This window comes from Saccopteryx bilineata, chromosome 2, assembly GCF_036850765.1.
Source record: "Saccopteryx bilineata isolate mSacBil1 chromosome 2, mSacBil1_pri_phased_curated, whole genome shotgun sequence".
NCBI classification, from domain to species: domain Eukaryota; kingdom Metazoa; phylum Chordata; class Mammalia; order Chiroptera; family Emballonuridae; genus Saccopteryx; species Saccopteryx bilineata.
In genome coordinates this window covers 292,611,185-292,631,784 of record NC_089491.1, presented here as the reverse complement: position 1 = coordinate 292,631,784, position 20,600 = coordinate 292,611,185, and the positions used below count along the sequence as shown (strand labels likewise).

General features: G+C 35.2%; 1 protein-coding gene across 8 annotated transcripts in view; it reads right to left on the bottom strand.

Annotated features, from left to right (window-relative positions):
* Window positions 1–20,600, bottom strand: part of SWT1 (SWT1 RNA endoribonuclease homolog) — a 79,243-nt gene that overhangs the window by 19,285 nt on the left and 39,358 nt on the right. For all 8 annotated transcript variants that reach the window (XM_066261338.1, XM_066261332.1, XM_066261333.1 and 5 more), the window contains 4 exons: window positions 18,367–18,512; window positions 14,637–14,824; window positions 12,467–12,598; window positions 5,273–5,339 (listed from right to left, as the gene is read on the bottom strand). In XM_066261338.1, coding sequence (XP_066117435.1) covers window positions 5,273–5,339; window positions 12,467–12,598; window positions 14,637–14,824; window positions 18,367–18,512 — 533 coding nt within the window. The remainder of the gene's footprint in view (window positions 1–5,272; window positions 5,340–12,466; window positions 12,599–14,636; window positions 14,825–18,366; window positions 18,513–20,600) is intronic.

The following is a 20,600-nucleotide window of genomic DNA, read 5'->3' as shown; positions in this document are numbered from 1 at the left end:
GTGACAACAAAAAAAAAGGGGAGGGGGGAGGACAAAGATTAACAGTAGCAAAGGAGAATGGAGTGCAGAAGCAATGAGATAATGTACTACAATGAACATGATATGTATCCTTTCCATTACTTAATGGTAACCACCCCTGAAAACACCACCACAGAAGCACAGGGCTTGAAAAAAGAAGTAAGAGAGGAAAGAAGTATGGATTACAACCAAACAAAAATAAATGATAGAAAAAAAAAAGAGAAGTACCAAACAAGATACAAAACTATCAGAAACAATATATAAAATGTTAATAGGAAACCCTCAAATGTCAATAATTACACTAAATGTAAATGGACTGAACTTACCAATAAAAAGACACAGAGTAGCAGAATGGATTAAAAAAGGAAATCCAACTGTATGCTGCCTATAAGAAACACATCTAAGCTACAAGGATAAAAACAAATTCAAAGTGGAAGGTTGGAAAACAATACTCCAAGCAAATAACATCCCCCAAAAAAGCAGGTGTAGCAATACTCATATCTAACAATGCTGACTACAAGATGGCTAAGGTAATCAGAAACAAAGACAGTCATTTCATAATGATAAAGGGGACACTGAATCAAGAAGACATAACACTTCTTAATATATATGCACACCAAACCAAGGAGCACCAAAATATATAAGACAGCTACTGACTGACCTAAAAACAAAAACCGACAAAAATACAATCATACTTGGAGACCTCAATACACCACTGACGGCTATAGATCATTCATCCAAACAGAAAATCAATAAAGAAACATTGCCTTAAATGAAACACTAGAACAATTGGATATGATAGACATTTACAGGACATTTCATCCCAAAGTGCCAGATATACATTTTTCTCTAGTGTACACGGAACATTCTCAAGAATTGACCATATGTTGGGCCACAAAAATAACATCAACAAATTCAAAAAGATTGAAATTATACCAAGCATATTTTCTGACCATAAAGCCTTGAAACTAGAATTCAACTGCAAAAAAGAGGTAAACAAACCCACAAAAATGTGGAAACTAAACAACATACTTCTAAAAAATGAGTGAGTCAAAGAAGAAATAAAAGCAGAGATCAAAAGATACATACAAACAAAAATAACAATATGACATATCAGAATCCCTGGGATGCAGCAAAAGCAGTGATAAAAGGGAAGTTCATATCACTACAGGTCTATATGAACAAATAAGAAAAAGCCCAAGTAAACCACTTACCTTTACAGCTTAAGGAACTAGAAAAAGAAGAACAAAGACAACCCAAAACCAGCAGTAGAAAGGAAATAATAAAAATCAGAGCAGAAATAAATGAAATAGAGAACAGAAAAACTATAGAAAAAATTAATAAAACAAGGAACTGGTTCTTTGAAAACATCAACAAAATTGACAAACCCTTGGCAAGACTCACTAAGGAAAAAAGAGAAAGGACTCATATAAACAAAATCCAAAACAAAAGAGGAGAAATCACCACAGCATAGATATACAATGAATTATTGTAGAATACTATGAGAAACTGTATGCCACCAAATTTAACAATCTAGAATAGTGGTTCTCAACCTGTGGGGCGCGACCCCAGCAGGGATCGCGCCCCACAGGTTGAGAACCGCTGATCTAGAAGAAATGGATAAATTCCTAGAACAATACAATCTTCCTAGACTGAGTCATGAAGAAGCAGAAAGCCTAAACAGACCCATAAGCAGGGAGGAAATAGAAACAACTATCGAAAACCTCCCCAAAAATAAAAGTCCAGGGCCAGATGGCTATACTAGTGAATTCAATCAAACATTCAAAGAAGACTTGGTTCCTATTCTACTCAAAGTCTTCCAAAAAACTGAAGAAGAAGCAATACTGCCAAACACATTTTATGAGGCCAACATAACCCTCATACCAAAACCTGGCAAGAACAACACAATAAAAGAAAACTACAGACCAATATCTCTAATGAATACAGATGCTAAATTACTAAACAAAATAATAGCAAATCGAATAAAACAACACATTAAAAAGATAATTCATCATGATCAATTGGGATTCATCCCAGAATCACAAGGATGGTTCAACATACGTAAAACGGTTAATGTAATACACCGTATCAACAAAACAAAGAACAAAAACCATATGATCTTATCAATAAATGCAGAAAAGGCATTCAATAAAATATAACATCATTTCATGTTTAAAACACTCAACAAAATGGGCATAGAAGGAAAATATCTCAACATAATAAAGGCCATTTATGATAAACCATCAGCTAACATCATATTAAATGGCATAAAACTGAGGACTTTTCTCCTAAAATCAGGAACAAGACAAGGTTGTCCACTCTCTCCACTCTTATTCAACGTAGTGCTGGAAGTTCTAGACAGAGCAATAAAACAAGAGACAGAAAAAAAAGCATTCATATTGGGAAAGAAGAAGTTAAGGTTTCACTTTTTGCAGATGATATGATCCTATACATCAAAAACCCCAAAGACTCCACAAAAAGACTACTAGAAACAATAAACCAATACAGTAAGGTCGCAGGATACAAAATTAATATACAAAAGTCCATTGCCTTCCTATATGCCAACAATCAGAAAACGAGCTCAAAAAAACAATCCTCTCCATGGTTGAAACAAAAAAATAAAATACCTAGGAATAAACATAACAAAGAATATAAAGGACCTATATAATGAAAACAATAATACAAAGCATTGTTAAGGGAAATAAAAAAAGATATAATGAAATGGAAAAATATTCCTTGTTCTTGGATAGGAAAAATAAATATAGTCAAAATGACTATATTACCCAAAGCGATATACAAATTTAATGCAATTCCCAACAAAATTCCAATGCCATTTTTTAAAGAAATGGAACAAAAAAATCATCAGGTTTATATGGAACTATAAAAAACTACGAATAGCCAAAGCAATCCTAAGGAAAAAGAACAAAGCTGGGGGCATTACAATACCTGACTTCAAACTATATTATAGAGCCACGATGATCAAAACAGCATGGTATTGGCAGAAAAATAGACACTCAGACCAATGGAATAGAATAGAAAGCTCAGAAATAAAACCACATGTATATGGTCAAATAATTTTTGATAAAGGGGCCAACAACACACAATGGAGAAAAGAAAGCCTCTTCAACAAATGGTGCTGGGAAAACTGGAAAGCCATATGCAAAAGAATGAAACTCGACTACAGTTTGTCCCTTTGTACTAAAATTAATTTAAAATGGATCAAAGACCTAAATATAAGACCTGAAACAATAAATTACATAGGAGAAAACATAGGTACTAAACTCATGGACCTTGGTTATAAAAAGCACTTCATGCATTTGACTCCAAAGGCAAGGGAAGTAAAGGCAAAGATAAATGAATGGGACCACATCAGACTAAGAAGTTTTTGCACAGCAAGAGAAACTGATATCAAAATAAACAGACAGCCAACTAAATGGAAGTTGATATTTTCAAACAACAGAACAGATAAGGGCCTAATATCCAAAATATACAAAGAACTCATAAAACTCAACAACAAACAAAGCAAACAATCCAATAAAAAAATGGGAAGAGGACATGAACAGACACTTCTCCCAGGAAGAAATACAAATGGCCAACAGATATATGAAAAGATGCTCATCTTTATTAGCTATTAGAGAAATGCAAATCAAAACTACAATGAGATACCACCTCACACCTGTTAGATTAGCTATTATCAACAAGACAGGTAATAACAAGTGTTGGAGAGGCTGTGGGGAAAAAGGAACCCTCATCCACTGTTGGTGGGAATGTAAAGTAGTACAACCACTATAGAAGAAAGTATGGTGGTTCCTCAAAACATTAAAAATAGAACTACCATATGACCTAGCAATCCCTCTACTGGGTATATACCCCCAAAACTCAAACACACTGGTACATAAAGACACATGCAGCCCCATGTTCATTGCAGCATTGTTCACAGTGGCCGAGACATGGAAACAACCAAACAGCCCTTCAATAGATGATTGGATAAAGAAGATGTGGCACATATATACTATGGAATACTACTCAGCCATAAGAAATGATGACATCGGATCATTTACAACAACATGGATGGACCTTGATAACATTATATGGAGTGAAATAAGTAAATCAGAAAAAACTAAGAACTATATGATTCCATACATAGGTGGGACATAAAAATGAGACTCAGGGACATGGACAAGAGTACAGTGGTTACAGGGGGCGGGGAGGAAGAGAGGGAGAGGAGGGGCACAAAGAAAACCAGATAGAAGGTGACAGAAGACAATTTGACTTTGGTTGATGGGTATGCAACATAATCAAATGTCAAAATAACCTGGAGATGTTTTCTCTAAACCTATATACCCTGATTGTTCAATGTCACCCCATTAAAATTAATTTTAAAAAAAGAAAATTAACTCTTCAAAGAGCATTCATTTAGTTAATAGGTGGCAGAACCAACACTGAACACTCAGTCACTAGGTTCTTAATGTCACATATTGCACACAGTAAGTTAAAAAGCTAATCAGCAATAAAAGTGAAAAATTGTATTTAAATAAGTTTTATTCCAGAAAAAATTTGAGGCCTAACTACAAGGCATAACCCTTCAAGTAGAGCATTTTAAAATTTAACACCCACACACACCGGACAAGAAAGAATATACAGGAACACAGGCAAAGAGCTTTAGGCAAACAGAAATTGCAGATGGAGAGAATACTCCCCTGGGATCAGCAAGGATGAGGAAAGCATGCAGGTTAATTTACAAACGCGCTACTCCAGGGTCTATGCTGCTGCTATAGAGGAAATCAAATTATAGCTTTCCTTTTCAGGAATCAGTGGTTCTCAACCAGAGGGGGTGGTCCTTCCCCCACCCAGGGGCCATCTGGAGAGGTGAGGTGGGGGGATGTCTTTGGCTGTCACAGTGACCAGGAAAGCTACTGACATGTAATAGTTGAAGGACAGGAATGTTAAACAACATGCAACATCCACACAATGAAGAAATTAACTGTTGAAAGTGGCAAAGGCACCCCTGATGACAAACAATTCCATGTTGTAGAAAGTGTATTATTATAGGATTCTACTGTATGCTTTTACTAAGAGAACAAAAAAACATACAAACTGATTATGTTGCTGGTAAACTTCTGTGGCACTCAAGAATTTAAAGTAAATATCAATTCAGTAGCATTCCATTACATTTTAGAACTCTCCATGTTAATTTATATTATAATTTGTTTATGGTGGAAAGATGGTAAACATTTAAAAATATTTCTCATACCTCATACTTGATTAGGATGTTATAGAGGGTCTCAACATCTTGATAACTACTGTTGGGGGCCAAAATCCTAAAAAATAAAGTAAAAACAAAGGAAAATGAATGGAACTTTTCTTGAAAAACATACCCATACTCTGAGACATAACTTGTTGTAGAATAAATCTTATTAGAATGTTTACATTTTTTGTTTTTTATCCATTAAAAATTATAAAACCATGAGCTTAATTCAACAGAGATCAGTTTATTAAAATATTTTTGCTTATTTACACAGATACTTTTATCACGAATTAATCAAACCTGTGAAATTACAGTTCATGTTTTGAGTTACAATACAGGTTTTTCAAAAGCTACATAGAAACGTGAAGTACATTTATAGTCCCTATCTTTTAAGCTGAACATAAAGCTTGAAGACTTCCCACAGAAAAGTTAAACCAATCCAGACAACCAGTTAAACTATCAGACACATATCCTAATAAAAGATTTTGTGACTAAATTCAAATAATGCTGTTTGAACTATCAGCCTAGCATTATATCAAAAAGCATTAGTAATAATATTACTAACACTGATTCATAAAAATAACAAAAATATAACATAAATAACAGAAAAACACAAAAATAGCAAATGGAAACAAAGAAAAACTAAAAGAAGATGAAAGAACATATTTCTCCTTCTGTAAGTAAAGTTATTCTTATTTTCTTATACTAAATATTTCTTAATTCTTTCAAGATGAAGAGTTTTTGGGGGGTTGTTTTTTTTAAAAAAAAGAAAAGGAGCCCTGGCCGGTTGGCTCAGCGGTAGAGCGTCGGCCTAGCGTGCGGAGGACCCGGGTTCGATTCCCGGCCAGGGCACACAGGAGAAGCGCCCATTTGCTTCTCCACCCCTCCGCCGCGCTTTCCTCTCTGTCTCTCTCTTCCCCTCCCGCAGCCGAGGCTCCATTGGAGCAAAGATGGCCCGGGCGCTGGGGATGGCTCTGTGGCCTCTGCCTCAGGCGCTAGAGTGGCTCTGGTCGCAATATGGCGACGCCCAGGATGGGCAGAGCATCGCCCCCTGGTGGGCAGAGCATCGCCCCTGGTGGGCGTGCCGGGTGGATCCCGGTCGGGCGCATGCGGGAGTCTGTCTGACTGTCTCTCCCTGTTTCCAGCTTCAGAAAAATGAAAAAAAAAAAAAAGGAAAGCAAGTCCTTTCATTACGGTATAGTGGTAACTGGCGATATCTGCGTGGGTTTGCTGGGCTGTGTGACCTTGGGCGAGTTCTGCTTGACTTATTTTCCCTATCTGTTAAATGAGGATGGTAACAGTCCATACTTCATACGGTGATTGTGAGAATTAAGTGAGCTACTATACGAGAAGTCTTTATAACAGTGTCTGTATTCAGCAAGCACTATATATCAATTATAATAGTAACAATTATTAACATCAAAGAGTTTCAAGCCACAAAATAAGTACAAAAAGATCTAACTAATGAGAAATCAAGCCACCTCAATTAATTCTTAAATTCCAAGTGCCTTTTAATTACAACAGTGTCTCTAGGAACATTTGATATCTGGCTCCCAGTATATGTGGGCAGTCTGGCTTAAATAAACCCTCTTAAAAAAATGTCTTTAGGTCCTCTTATCCTTGCCAATGCTTACTACTGTCAGAGTTATTGTCAATAATTTTAGAGTTAAATGATCTCAATATTATTATTGGATATTTAATCTATTTGGCTTTTATTAGATTGTGAGAGAGCTTTTACCAGATACCTCAATTGGTTAAAGCATCATCCCTATACATCAACATTGTGTGTTCGATCCCTGATCAGGGCACATACAGGAACAGATTGATGTTTCTGTCTCTTTCTCTCTCTCTCTCTCCTTCTTCCTCTCTCTCTAAATTCAATAAATATATTTTTTTTTAAATTTTTTAATAATTTTTCAGGATATAGTCAAATTTTCAAAAGGACTAAATTCCCTTTAATGAGACACATACAAAATATCTTTAAGAATATACAAAAATCTAAATAATACCATTTCATGGAAAAAAATTTTCTCCCAACAAGCAATTTTAAAATACAAATACTCTCCTAACCAAAAGAGAGAGAGAGAGAAAGAGAGAGAGGCTAATATAATACATTGGAAGGGTCCATAAATAACTTGCTTAAAAAAATGAAAACAAAGCTATATAGGTAGGTTAAACCAAACTGTTAGAAAGATAATGGGGAAGAGTAATGTGTTCTAAGTCTGTAACTTGGTGTAAACAAACTATAAGTAAAATAGAATAATTTACACCTATTCAATTTTACAGCTTTGGAAATATCCAAAAAGAGGGTAAGAGCATCGGCCCAAGACAGGGGGTGCTGGGTGGATCCTGGTTGGGGTGCATGCAGTGTCTCATTACCTTCCCACCTCTCACTTAAAAAAAAAAAAAAGAAGAGAAAATTAGATGAAATAAGATGTTTTATATTAAGAGCCTTATAAATTTCAAGCTGAATAGCACAAAAGAAAGTACTTTACTAGAGGATAAAATTAACATTCCTGGTTTAAAAAAATCAGTCATTGATCTAGAACAGGGGTCGGGAACCTTTTTGGCTGAGAAAGCCATGAACGCCACATATTTTAAAATGTAATTCCATGAGAGCCATACAATATGTTTAACACTAAATAAAAGTAAATATTTGCATTTTATGTAAGACCAACACTTTTAAAGTACAATAAGTCTATCACTTCTTGGCCTTTTGGCTAAGATCAAGTGTAAAGTACAGTAAGTCTCTGAATTCTTTTTAATAACGTTGTTATGCTGTTGCTAACCAATGATGAATAAAGTACTTCTTACCATTAATGCGACTTCTGGTGCTGCATGGTTTTGCTGATGGCTTTGTAGTCTGGTTGATACATGGTGAGGTTAAGCTTCATGCAGGCGTTGAGACATACATCCGTTAAACATGATTGTAGGTTGGTTTTAACGTTCTTTAGACGTGAGAAAGACTGCTCACATGCATATGTAGAGCCAAACATTGTCAGTACAGCAATACTCACACGCTGCAGTGTGTGGTATGTGATGGGAAACGTGTTCTAAGTTTTGACAAGCAGCTGGTCCGCAGGTAAAAGTTTTTTCATTTTTCCCCACTTGTGTTTGCTCGCCAACTCTGCTTACTGTTGTGCAAGTCTTTCCAAATCTTCATTCAGTGACTTGAACTTATTCACCCACATGTCTGAGGCCTTCAGGTCAGCAGCTTGTAGCTCAAAATCTCTGACAGAGATACCGGAGATGTAACTCAGGTCGGCGCTGTCCACTGCACACTTGTGTGGATGAGTGATGAACTTAAAAAGACGAGTGCGCTCACGAAAGTCTCCAAAGCGCACTTTGAATGACTGCAGGAGATTAGATGTGAAGCCCACTAGCTGCTGGAGATCAAGATGTTGAGCAGGGTCACTTGCTGTGCATGCATCTTTAAACTCTCCCAGTTTTTCAAAGTGTAGTAAATGACCTGTTTCAATGTCGCAATGAAGAGTTCCAGCTTGTTTTCAAATGCAAACACTGCTTGCTGAAGGGATAAGATTGTATTTCCAGCCTGACCTATGGTGGTGCAGTGGATAAAGCGTCGACCTGGAAATGCTGAGGTCACTGGTTTGAAACCCTGGGCTTGCCTGGTCAAGGCACATATGGGAGTTGATGCTTCCAGCTCCTCCCCCCTTCTCTCTCTTTGTCTCTCCTCTCTCCTCTCTAAAATAAATAAATTTTTAAAAAAATTAAAAAAAAAAAAAAAAAAAAGATTGTATTTCCAACGCCTTGCATTTTCACATTGAGCTGGTTCAGATGTTCAGTCATGTCCACGAATAGTAGAACTTCAGGAGCCACTCAGTGTTAGCTAACTCAGGATGCTTGATGTTTTTCATTTCAAGAAAGTCTGGATTTCGTTCAGACAAGCTGCAAAACGGCCGAGCACCTTCCCTCTTGACAACCAACGCACATTGCTGTGCAGAAACAGACCAGGATAATTATTCCCAACTTCATCCAGCAGTGTTTTAAACTAGCGATCATTTAAAGCTTGGGCAACAATAAAGTTGACCACCCGAATGACCAGTAACATCACTTCACCAAGTTGCTCGACACACATCTGAGCACAAAGCGCCTCCTGATGTAGGATCAAGGAAAACGTAGGATGGGTCTCTTCTCATGTTCACAAAGAAGCGCTACAAATCCTCTGTTTTTCCCTACAATGCACAGAGCACCATCAGTACACACTGAAATAAGTTTATCCATTGGTAGATTTTTTTCTTTAGCGAACTCAGTGAAAGACTTGAATAAGTCCTCCCCTCTTGTTGTCTCTTTCATAGGCAAAACAGCAAGACTTTCCTCATGTAGTGTGTCACCGACAGCATACCTTGCAATCATGCTGAACTGGGATAAATGGCTTACATCTGTTGACTCATCCAAAGTGAGAGAAAAGAATGGTGCTGCATTTATGTCCTTCACTTGTGTTGCCTCAATTTGATTTGCCATCATGATGGTATGATCGTGAACAGTTCTTGCTGACAGAGGCATGTATTTTATTCGTTTGATTATCTTGTCTTTATCCGAAAAGAATTTTATCATTTTGTCTGAACGAAATCCAGACTTTCTTGAAATGAAACAACATCATGCTTGGCAACATCAAGCATGAATGTTTTGGCATACTCCCCATCTGTGAATGGCTTTCCGTTTCTCACAATTGCTAAAGCACCAGCAAACCTAGCCGAATTCCAGTCACCTTGTTGGGTCCAAACACAGAGTTGCTGCCGATAGCTTGCACTCTGCACAGTAGCTCTTGACATGCCTTCTTCCTGCTGTCCCCTGCTGGATATTTCGATGCAAATGTAGTATGGTATGTGTCGAAGTGCCCCTTTATATTTGACCGATTCATCGATGCAATTTTATCATTGCATATTAGACACACTGCAGAACCTGCTCTCTCCACAAAGGCGAATTCCTCTGTCCATTCCTGCTGAAAAGTACTATATTCCTCATCTTTTTTTCTTTTAGCCATCTTCTTCGTCAAAAGGGTTTCTGCAATTAGCTAGCTGACTACTTGATTAAAAGGAGGGAAGTTTACTTCCTGACCTCACAATGACCCATGTACATTATCCAACAAAAATTTGTTGTCCCAGAGGACAGCTGTAATTGGCTCCAGCCACACGCAAACATGAACATGAGCGGTAGGAAATGAATGGATTGTAATACATGAGAATGTTTTATATTTTTAACAATTTTTTTTAGTAAAGATTTGTCTGCGAGCCAGATGCAGCCATCAAAAGAGCCACATCTGGCTCGCAAGCCACAGGTTCCCGACCCCTGATCTAAAAGCAACAAGTCATTCAAGGTAAGAAATAAAAGAAATACATCATCCTAGTTTTCCAGTTAACAAATAATTGGAAAAATTGTTAACTCCCAATCTGGCTTTATTTTTTAAATAGTTTTACTGAGGTACACTTACATACCATAAAATTCACTAATTTGAGCCTCTCCTTTCAACTTTTTAATTGCTACTTTTAAACAAACTAGTTTACAAGTTATTTCTGTGATGAAACACCAGAATTTTAAGTTTCTAAGAAAGAAGTTATTTTCTCCAAATGTAAACAGTTGCTTATTTGACAAAATAGCACAGAATTATATTCTAATAAGAAGGGGTCTTGGCAGGTCAGCATAATTCAGGTATAGTACTAATATAATCAGAATAAAACTAGACAAGTTATTTCTTAGAACTAGGATATACATCACAGGATTGATTACTAAATTTGTTACCCTCAAACAATGCCTGAGGTAAACTGAGCCACAAACAGAGTAGACAATCTTTATTAAAATACACTCAATTTAGGGTTGAATTTAGATTTCATTACATCCTATGAACACTCCGTTTCTGAGAATGGAATTTGGCTGGATTAAAAAAAAGTTGCCTACTTTTACTAACTACAATTAAAGCTTGTTGGAAATCCACAGAAAATAAAATGGAAAGAAAGTTTATGGACTTTCATGCCTCAGTAATTCCCCACACAAACATTCTTGAGAGGGCAGCCTTCTCTCTATAGTGTTCTCTTTTTTTTTTTCTTATAACAGTAAGAAGACAAAGGCTCTTTGACTGCAAGTCCTACAATTACCCTTCAATGGTAACTTTTAAAAAGAAAAACAGAATGAAGGAATTAGTCCTTAGAGAAAATGAAATACTTTTCAGTAAATGGCTAATTTTTATTTATAAATATATCCACATTTGGCCTTTTAAGAAAAATCTGTAACAATAACTATTTATCAGATGTATATTAATTTTTCAAATGTATATTATTTTAAGAGCTACAGAATAAATCAAAACATGGTTGCCTATCTTGAAGTTGTTTATTGTCTTTGAAATTTCATTTTTTTAAGGCTGCATAATATTCCATTGTATATATACACAATTTTGTTTATCTATCCAAGGATGGACGCTTGGGTTGCATCCATTGTTTACCTATTATGAATAATGCTGCTGTATGAATATGCAAATACCTCTTTTAGACATTGTTTTCAATTCTTTTGTGTATATATCTAGAGTAATCAAAATTATAGACGGTGGGATGGTGGCTCCAGGGGTTGGGGAGCAAGGGGACATAAGGAGTTACTGTGTAATGATAATAGTTTCAGTTATACAAAATGAACAGCACTGTGAAGATATTTGGTGGTGATGGTGCACAATATTATAAATGTATTTAATACTATATTAATACATTTTTAAGTATATATGTTTAAAAATGGTAAATATTATTAATCCCATATTATGTATATTTTATTACAATAAAACTAAGTTTAGTGTTCAGATAAAAACAACCTTTAGAAAATCTTTAGTCTGTCCACAAAGCTGTACATTTTTATCTTGGCTAATAAATACACTTAATAAGCTAACATAATTATTAACTTCTATTAATTTTGACTTAAATGCCTATAATCTAAAAGGAGAAATTTGCAATTTTAATAGTTTCCTTTTGACTAATGAATACTAAAATGAGCAAACTTTTTATTAATGATGCCCTCTACTGGTAGTTCAAGTGTTCTAACACACTTAGTATAGGAGATTGAATTAATTTTTTTTTTATTGATTTTAGAGAAAGAGGTAAAAGAGGGAGGGGGAGAGGGAGAGAGAGGCAGAGAAACTCAGAAAAAGTTGATAAGCCTAGAAGAAAAAGTAAATAAAACTTCAAAATTCATATTTACCTCTGAATTCCTTCACGAATATTCTTCACAGCTGCCATTAACTTTTGAAGATATATAAATGCTTCTTCAAATGATGCCATTTTCGAGAAAGTCAGAGCTGAATTTGAGCCCAACCTTTGAAATACATCTGTGCTGAAATAGAGAAAAAGGAAAGATACTCATAGGTATACATGCATATTAACTGCAATTCAAGCATTTTCATTTCTAATGTGTAAAATAATATATTTATAACTGATTTCTCATAATGCAGATACCAGCACTATTTGTTTTTGTTTTTACTTTTTGACAAAAACAGAGAGAGAGTCAGAGAGAGGGACAGACAGGGACAGACAGACAGTAAGGGAAAGAGTTGAGAAGCATCAATTCTTCATTGCAGCTCCTTAATTGTTCAGTGATTGCTTTCTCATATATGCCTTGACCAGGGGGCTACAGCAGAGCGAGTGACCCTTTACTCAAGCCAGCATCCTTGGGCTCAAGGCAGCGACCTTGAGGTTCAAACCAGTAACCATGTGGTCTCTATGATCCCACACTCAAACCAGTGACCCCGTGCTCAAGCCAGATGAGCCCGCTCTCAAGCTGGTGACCTTGGGGTTTCAAACCTGGTCCTCTGTGTCCAGTCCAACACTCTATACACTGCGCCACCACCTGGTCAGGCATGTTGTCCCAGCACTATTTGTTAAAGAGACCATTCTTTCCTAATTGAATGGTCTTGGCACGCTTGTCGAAATCAACTGATTTGAAATATACTTTCAGTTCTATTGCATGTGTCTATATTTATGCCAGTAGCACACTGTTTTGAAAACTGTCGCTTTGTAGTAAGTTTTGAAATCAGGAAGTGTGAGTCTTCCAAGTTTCTTATTAAGTCTTCCAATCCAAGAACACTGGGTTTTTCCATTTATTTAGATCTTAAATTTCTTTCATAAATGTTTTATAGTTTTCAGTGTAAAAATCTTGTACCTTTTTGGTTAAATTTATTCCTAAGTATTTACTTTCTTTTCATTAATTGATTTTTAGAGAAAAAGAAGGCAGACAGTGAGAAAGGAGACAAAGAAAGAGAGATAGAAAGAGAGAGCGAGAAAGAGAGAGAGAGGGAGACAGAGAGAGAGAGAAACAAAGCTTTGTTATTTATGCATTCATTGGCTGATTTTTTTTTTTCTGAAGTGAGAAGCGGGGTGGGGGTGGGGGAGCAGGCAGACAGTCTCCTGCATGCGCCCAACTGGGATCCACCTGGCATGCCCACCAAGGGGTGATGCTCTGGCTATCAGGGGCATTGTTCTGCTGCAATCGGAGCCATTCCAGCACCTGTGAGGCAGAGGCCATAGAGCCATCCTCAGCGCCCGGGCAAACTTTGCTCCCATAGAGCCTTGGCTGCAGGAGGGGAAGAGAGAGGGAGGGAAGGGTGGAGAAGCAGATGGGTACTTCTCCTGTGTGTCCTGGCCCGGAATCAAACCCAGGACTTCCACATGCCAGGCCAATGCTCTATCGCTGAGGCAACCGGCCAGGGTGTTTCCTCCTTTTATGTAAAAGTATCTTCCTTTTAAAAAAATCTTACAGAATTTCCCCAGCGTAGACTGACCTCTTCTTAAATTATTTTAAATTTATTAATGTTTGTATCCTGCTAATTAATTCAGCCAATCTAGGTGAGTTCCACTACACAGGCAATGCTTCTCATCAAAGTTTCACAACTGAATCACCTGAAGAATTTTTTTTTTAATTTTTTTATTTTACAGAGGTGATGGGGAGAGGGAAAGAGAGAGAGAAAGGCAGGAGGAGGAGTAGAAAACATCAACTCCCATATGTGCCTTGACCAAGCAAGGCTAGCATTTTGAACTAGCAACCTCAGCATTTCTAGGTCAACACTTTATCCACTGCGACACAACAAGTCAGGCTGGAGAAATTTTTAAAAAATATTTTTAAGTACTATCTCAGCTTCACCTCAGTCCTACTAATTCAAAATTTCTATGGATTCAGCCTAGGCATATATATTTTTTAAACTCTCTAAGTAATTCTGATATATGCCCCTATTTAAGCATCACTATTTTTAAGGTACAATTTGACAAAAGATCCTCAATAAGATAATCGAGTTCATTAAACTCACAACCCAAACACTAACTGAATAACAGTAATGATGGAAGATTGTAATATTCAAAATTTCTTAGAAATTGAGTACCTGTTCTGATATATTGTAATCCAAACAGCCTCTAACACAGACCAGATTTCTTGATGCTTGTTGGGTCTGGGAGGATGAGAACCTGAGAGAGTAGTGATTTCTTGGTTGTTAGATTTCATTGGAGAAGTATCTTCTTGCTTTTTACCCACTGTATTTTCTGAAGAATTTTGATTAACTTTTGCCTTAACCTGGGGAAATAAGTATTACATAAAATGTGGCTAGTCCTTCAATAGTGAGTGAAAGAAAAAGAAGGTCAACTGTACTTCCAAACAGTCTAGTTTTCTGGGAAGTGCTGACTATTCTGTCCTTGATTACATAGAGAATATTCCCAGAAAAGTATCAGAACTAAAATAAATTCTTTCTTTTCAATTTATATCAAACAATATTTCTTTCAGGATTTTTTTTTTAGTTAAAAAAAAATCAAGATAGACTATAAGGCTTGTTCTATGGCATTGATGAACCACTGAAGATTTCTTGAGAAATGATAATATACTCAGAGTTGCACTCTAACACAAACTGGAGAGTGGAGGCAAGAAACTGGTTAGAAGGCTACTGAAAAAATAGAAAAAAATATCAACTATGAGTTTAAAAATTGCACTTTTGGCCTTGGCAATACTGTAACTTCTTTGTGAACTTATATAAAATCACCTTCTTCTTCTAGGTTTCCTTGCTGATAAAAGTATAATTTCCAAGGTTAGTTTCATGCTCATCAAGTGAGGGGAAAAAGAGAAAATTCCAACACTACTGAGCATTCATTATGCACTGGAACTTTCTAAGAACTTTTTATCTACTACTTCACTTACTCTTGATAACTACCTTATGAAATGGATACCATGACTATACAAATTTTATAACTGAGAAGTATTTTCTGGGTAACTCATGCACAGTTATACAGATGATAAGAGGCACTAAAAGGATTTGACCTTCAGCAATCTATGAATGGGATTATAGTATCTCTCCAACTGTAAAAGTGACTATTACCTTTATCTATCTTTTGGGGCAAGAAGAAAAAGGAAGTCATTCTTCTTATTTCCATTAATTATGAACTTAATACACAGGGATGGAAAGACGTATTTTGCTCCAAGATAAAAATTTTAAATCACCACATAATGCTTTTTGTCCTCAGCTCTCAAACAGCAGTGTTACAACTATGCAAATGGATTTCTTGACTACATACTTACATAGCACTTCTGTGCCAGATGCTAAGTACTTTACAAATATTAATTTATTACTTCTGTCATTTCATAGGCAGAGATTATTATTATAGTCATTTTGAAAAAGAATAAAATTAAGACTCAGAGAACTTAAACAACCAGAGATTAAAACACAACTGGTCAGAATGTAGGTCCTCAGGCACATAATTCTAAAGTTTATCAACAAGACCAATTTTAATTACTCTACAATCCTGGGACAGTAAGTCTTATTTTATTTTAGTTTTTTGGTGGTTGGAATACTTATAAAAGAAAAATGTACATACTATTTTGCTGTTCCAACCCTGCTAATATAAAAATGTGGAAAATAATAATGCTACTTAACTTTCTACTCCGGTTTCTCAGAAGCCTTTCGCAAGCAAACAAATAATAAATATTCCTCTTTTCCTGATTTTCTACACTTGATCAATTAAAATCGGGGAATTTTTCCTTTTTTTAGTTATTATATTTAGATACCCTTTCCTATGAAGTAATCTATTTCTTTTTGTCGCTCAAGTTACTGAGACATGACTTTTTAGGTTATACATACAAATTGGATGCTTTTTATGAAACAACTCCTAGTAAAAGCATATTTTAAAAGCCCAAGCTAAATCACAATTCCTTGCTGATTTAGAAAATGAACTTTTCTAATGTGAAATAAAGACGTAGCACTTAAAGCTATGATTGTATAAACAGCATGGGTTGTCTCAAGCACCCACTAAAGCCAAGCATGGAGGGAAAGTACTCCTGAGGATGCAACATTCTCACCACTTGCCTTCATGAATTTTTTGCTAATGTAGTGACTGGAAAGCTAAAATCCAGGAACAAATAATTTACCAAATTATAACTTAATTATATATTTTTTAACAATTCAATATTTTAAAATACTCAGTTGGCAACACATAATGAGCATAACATTATCTGAAAAATGACACTGAATTTTAACATCCCATTTTCATGGCACTTCCCATCTATATGCTTCCAATTGATGAAAAAAACTTAAAATTTGACATTATTATTATCGCAATCAATCCTAATTTTTTTATTCTCAATAATCTTAAAGAGTGCTAAGCCCATGGGTATCTGGAACTTTCCATCCTGTTCACTATGTTTCACTAAAGGGCTCAGTTCTGTGATGAAAAAGGATAATATATCTTCCCCACCTCAATTCAAGTACAATACTCAAGCTGTAACCCGCTAAATTTCCAGGTCTACTCTTTCCTATCAATAATTCTAAAAGCCATACTTGCCTTAAAGAAATACAATTACCAATGTTTTGGTCATCTTAAACCAAAAGATCATTTTATCCCTTAAATCAATTCTTTCTTCCAGAATTATTACATATATCCTATTAAGTTTATTTTAAAAAGATGGTTCTTTTATTCCATGACATACTCTCTTAAGCAAGTTAGTTCTTTGCTCAGCAACTATGACTGTTTAGTCTCATCTAACCCTTTCATTACTTCACAGGTAGTTGGACTGCCGTGGCCGTGAACAATCACTGAGACAGACCCAGCCCATTCAAAAGCTCAGAGACAAACAAGAGTGATAGATATATATCTCAATAATTTTATCTAGTAATTGTGATACTGAGTTTTTTGAACTACTTCTGGCCTTTAAAACTCCCAGAGTTTTCTAGATTTGAAATTAGAGGACTGCAGAAATAGATTATCATCAGGGATAAAACTTAGTTAATTTAAAGGGGGTAAAATAACATCAGGGCCAGAATGCATAAAAATAACATGAAAAGACTCATTGAAAATTTGTTAGGTTAATGGGTAAAGTATGAATGAGACCTACAAGTTAGATAATTATATTACATCAATATTAATTTCCTGCTTAATTATAATTGTTACATAAGATATCCTTATTCTTTAGGAAATATATATATATATAGAAGTATTTAGGGGTAAAGGGGAATCTCATCTGCAATATACTCTCAGAAGTTCAGGAAAAAAATGTGAAAGATAAGATAAGTAGGTAGGAACACAGAGAAAACAATAAAGCAAATGTGATGAAATGTTAACACTGGGGAATCTGGGTAAAAGATATACATGAGAATTCTATGTACTACTAGCAATTTTTTTGTAAGTTTGAAGTTATTTCAGAATAAAAAGTAAAACAAGAATAATATTTCTGGACACCACTCCCAGAAATGTGACTGAACAAAGTTTGAGAGGGGCTCGGCATCTGCATGTTTAAAAAAATTTCCAAAGTATTTTGATGCACATTGTCCTCCACTGGTCTACAGCACTGGGAAACGAGTATTCAAACAACAGTGCATAGCTTTCTTCCATCCAATAAATAAAATAATTAAAATACCAACAACTGCTGTGACACCACTTCCATAAGAGAATGTGTTTTATAATTTGTAACAAGAAGTGCTTATTCAACATTCAATGCACTTAATATTTTACTTAATGCCTTCAGTATGTCAGAATAAGTTAGAATCAAATTATCCTTTCCCTACTGGTGTCTGCTAAATACATTTAGGATGTATGCGATCAGCTAACCTAAATGGCATTCCAAAGGTGTATTACCTCTGTAAACGTTTGGAGTAGTTTGTTTACTTGAGCAAAGGCTTGTGGAAGAATACCATCATAATTTGACCTTGTACTGAAAGCATGTAATAGGCTTTGAGAATCCTGGAGCAGGAATTTCACTGATGTAAAATCTGCATTGTTAGCTGGTGAGAGAAAAGAAGGAAAAAAATATATAAGAATGAGTATACAACTCACAATGTCTTTGGAAAACCAATCTAATGTTAATCATGATTTAAGAAGAATACACATTTATGCCTACAAACCACTCCTGATTTATCTCTCTAGTGTAAGAAGAAACAATTAAACAGACTTCGTTACAAAGTTCTTGAAGTTGACTCTGGTATTCTGAACTTAGATTCCAGGAATTCTCTAAACATGGTCAGCTTCAAAAACATACTCTTCCAGAAACAGAGATAATCACCAAATAAATGAGTTAAACTACATACAGATTTTCAAAACTGAGGTTGTTTCACATATGGATCACTATGGAGTCATCAGAAGAGTTACATTTTGGTGGTAAGTACATAAATTATATGTGGTACCTCTCATAATCAACTCAGTTACTATGTTGTAACTTAACTTCAAATTACATGACATATGATAGGTTTATTGAAAATAACCTATTTTATCTCTGTTTGACACATTTAGCAAAAAATAAATAATCTGGGTAATAGTAAACTCGGGGCAAGAGAAGCTAGCAGAATTTTCCCTCTGTACATTAGCAAAATGAGTTGATCTACAAGAAATAACTTAAATGTATAATTCTCTCAAGGAACTAAAATTATATTAAATTCCCAAACCAATTAGGAGAGGTATTGACAATAATTTCACAGATTTAAAAAGTTATGAACAATGAAGTTAAGTAACTTTCTTTCTACTGTCACCAAAACTCAAAAAGAATTTCTTCCATTACTAAGATAGAATGTTACTAACAATTTTCAAAGGCATTCAATTCAAAACAACCATGCTACAATGTGTTTTGTTTTAGGGTTCACAGCTTCAGCGCCTGTTCTAGTCCAAAACACCAGCATGGTTTTTCACTAGCACTGTGAGTAAAAAAAAAAAAAAAGAAAGAAAGAAATTTAAATTATATGCTTGTGAAATACTGAAAGGTAAAATGAAAATTAAAGATAAATTTAGTAAATTTTCCAAACAAACATATTGTATATTTCTTTACAAAACACTTTTAGTTATTTTTAAAGCCAATGACTAGTTTAAGCTCCTGGGGGGAAAAGAGATGAGAGACGCTGCATACAGGACAGAATAGAGATTCTATGAACCTAGTAAAACTGGGCACAGCTTTTTTAAAGGGTGCTTCTTCACTGTAGACTACGTGCACTCAGGCTTATGCCCTCGAATGAATTAATCATTTCATTTCTGACAAAGATTACAAGTAAAAGGGAAATAGTGATAAATCCAGTACCTATACACAATATCTACATGACTGAAACAGTTTAATGCTTGCATATGAACAATATTTAAGCTAACGTTAATATGGATAACAAAGTTAGAAAAGCTACCAGTCATTTTCCATACAATTTCTATGACTTGATCTAAAGATTCCTAAAGTTAAACATATGTATAATTCAACAGTGAGGATACTATTAGATTGTAAACAAAATAATCTGTGATTTTTCTAATTCAAGATATTCTTAGAGCAGAAAGCACTTTTACAATTCTATTTTATATTCTTCACAAGTCAGTAAACATAAGGCATCAGATTCTTCTAGACCAAAGATCAATAAATAATGCACATAATGATTCCAAAAACTATTTTTAGCAGAAGAAACAGTCTCTGTCTTTTCACTTCTTTCTTTATTGCCAGTAAGAGCTGCTGCCTTCTACCTCTAAGCTGCATGTAAGAGCAAAACACTGCCTACCCCTGGGAAAAAGAGACAAATGGAAGACAGCAACTCAATACCCCATTTTTGAAAATGAAATGGTGTATGGACTTTTTAGAAATCAATTAAATTATGCCCCTAGTAAAAGATATGAAAAAATGTTTCTATATATCTTATAAAAATGCTTTGAAAACATGTCCAATATGTTGTTCCATGTCTCATATAATAATATCCCTAATAAATAACTTTTATGGTTAAACACAATACCTAGAAAGTGTCTTTGAAAAATAGCAACTGTGAAAAACAGATATTCATACAACATCTACTTTGTACAAGTTATAAGACACTGACTAGGCACTTTAAATCCCCTGGGGTTTTACTTTGCTTTTT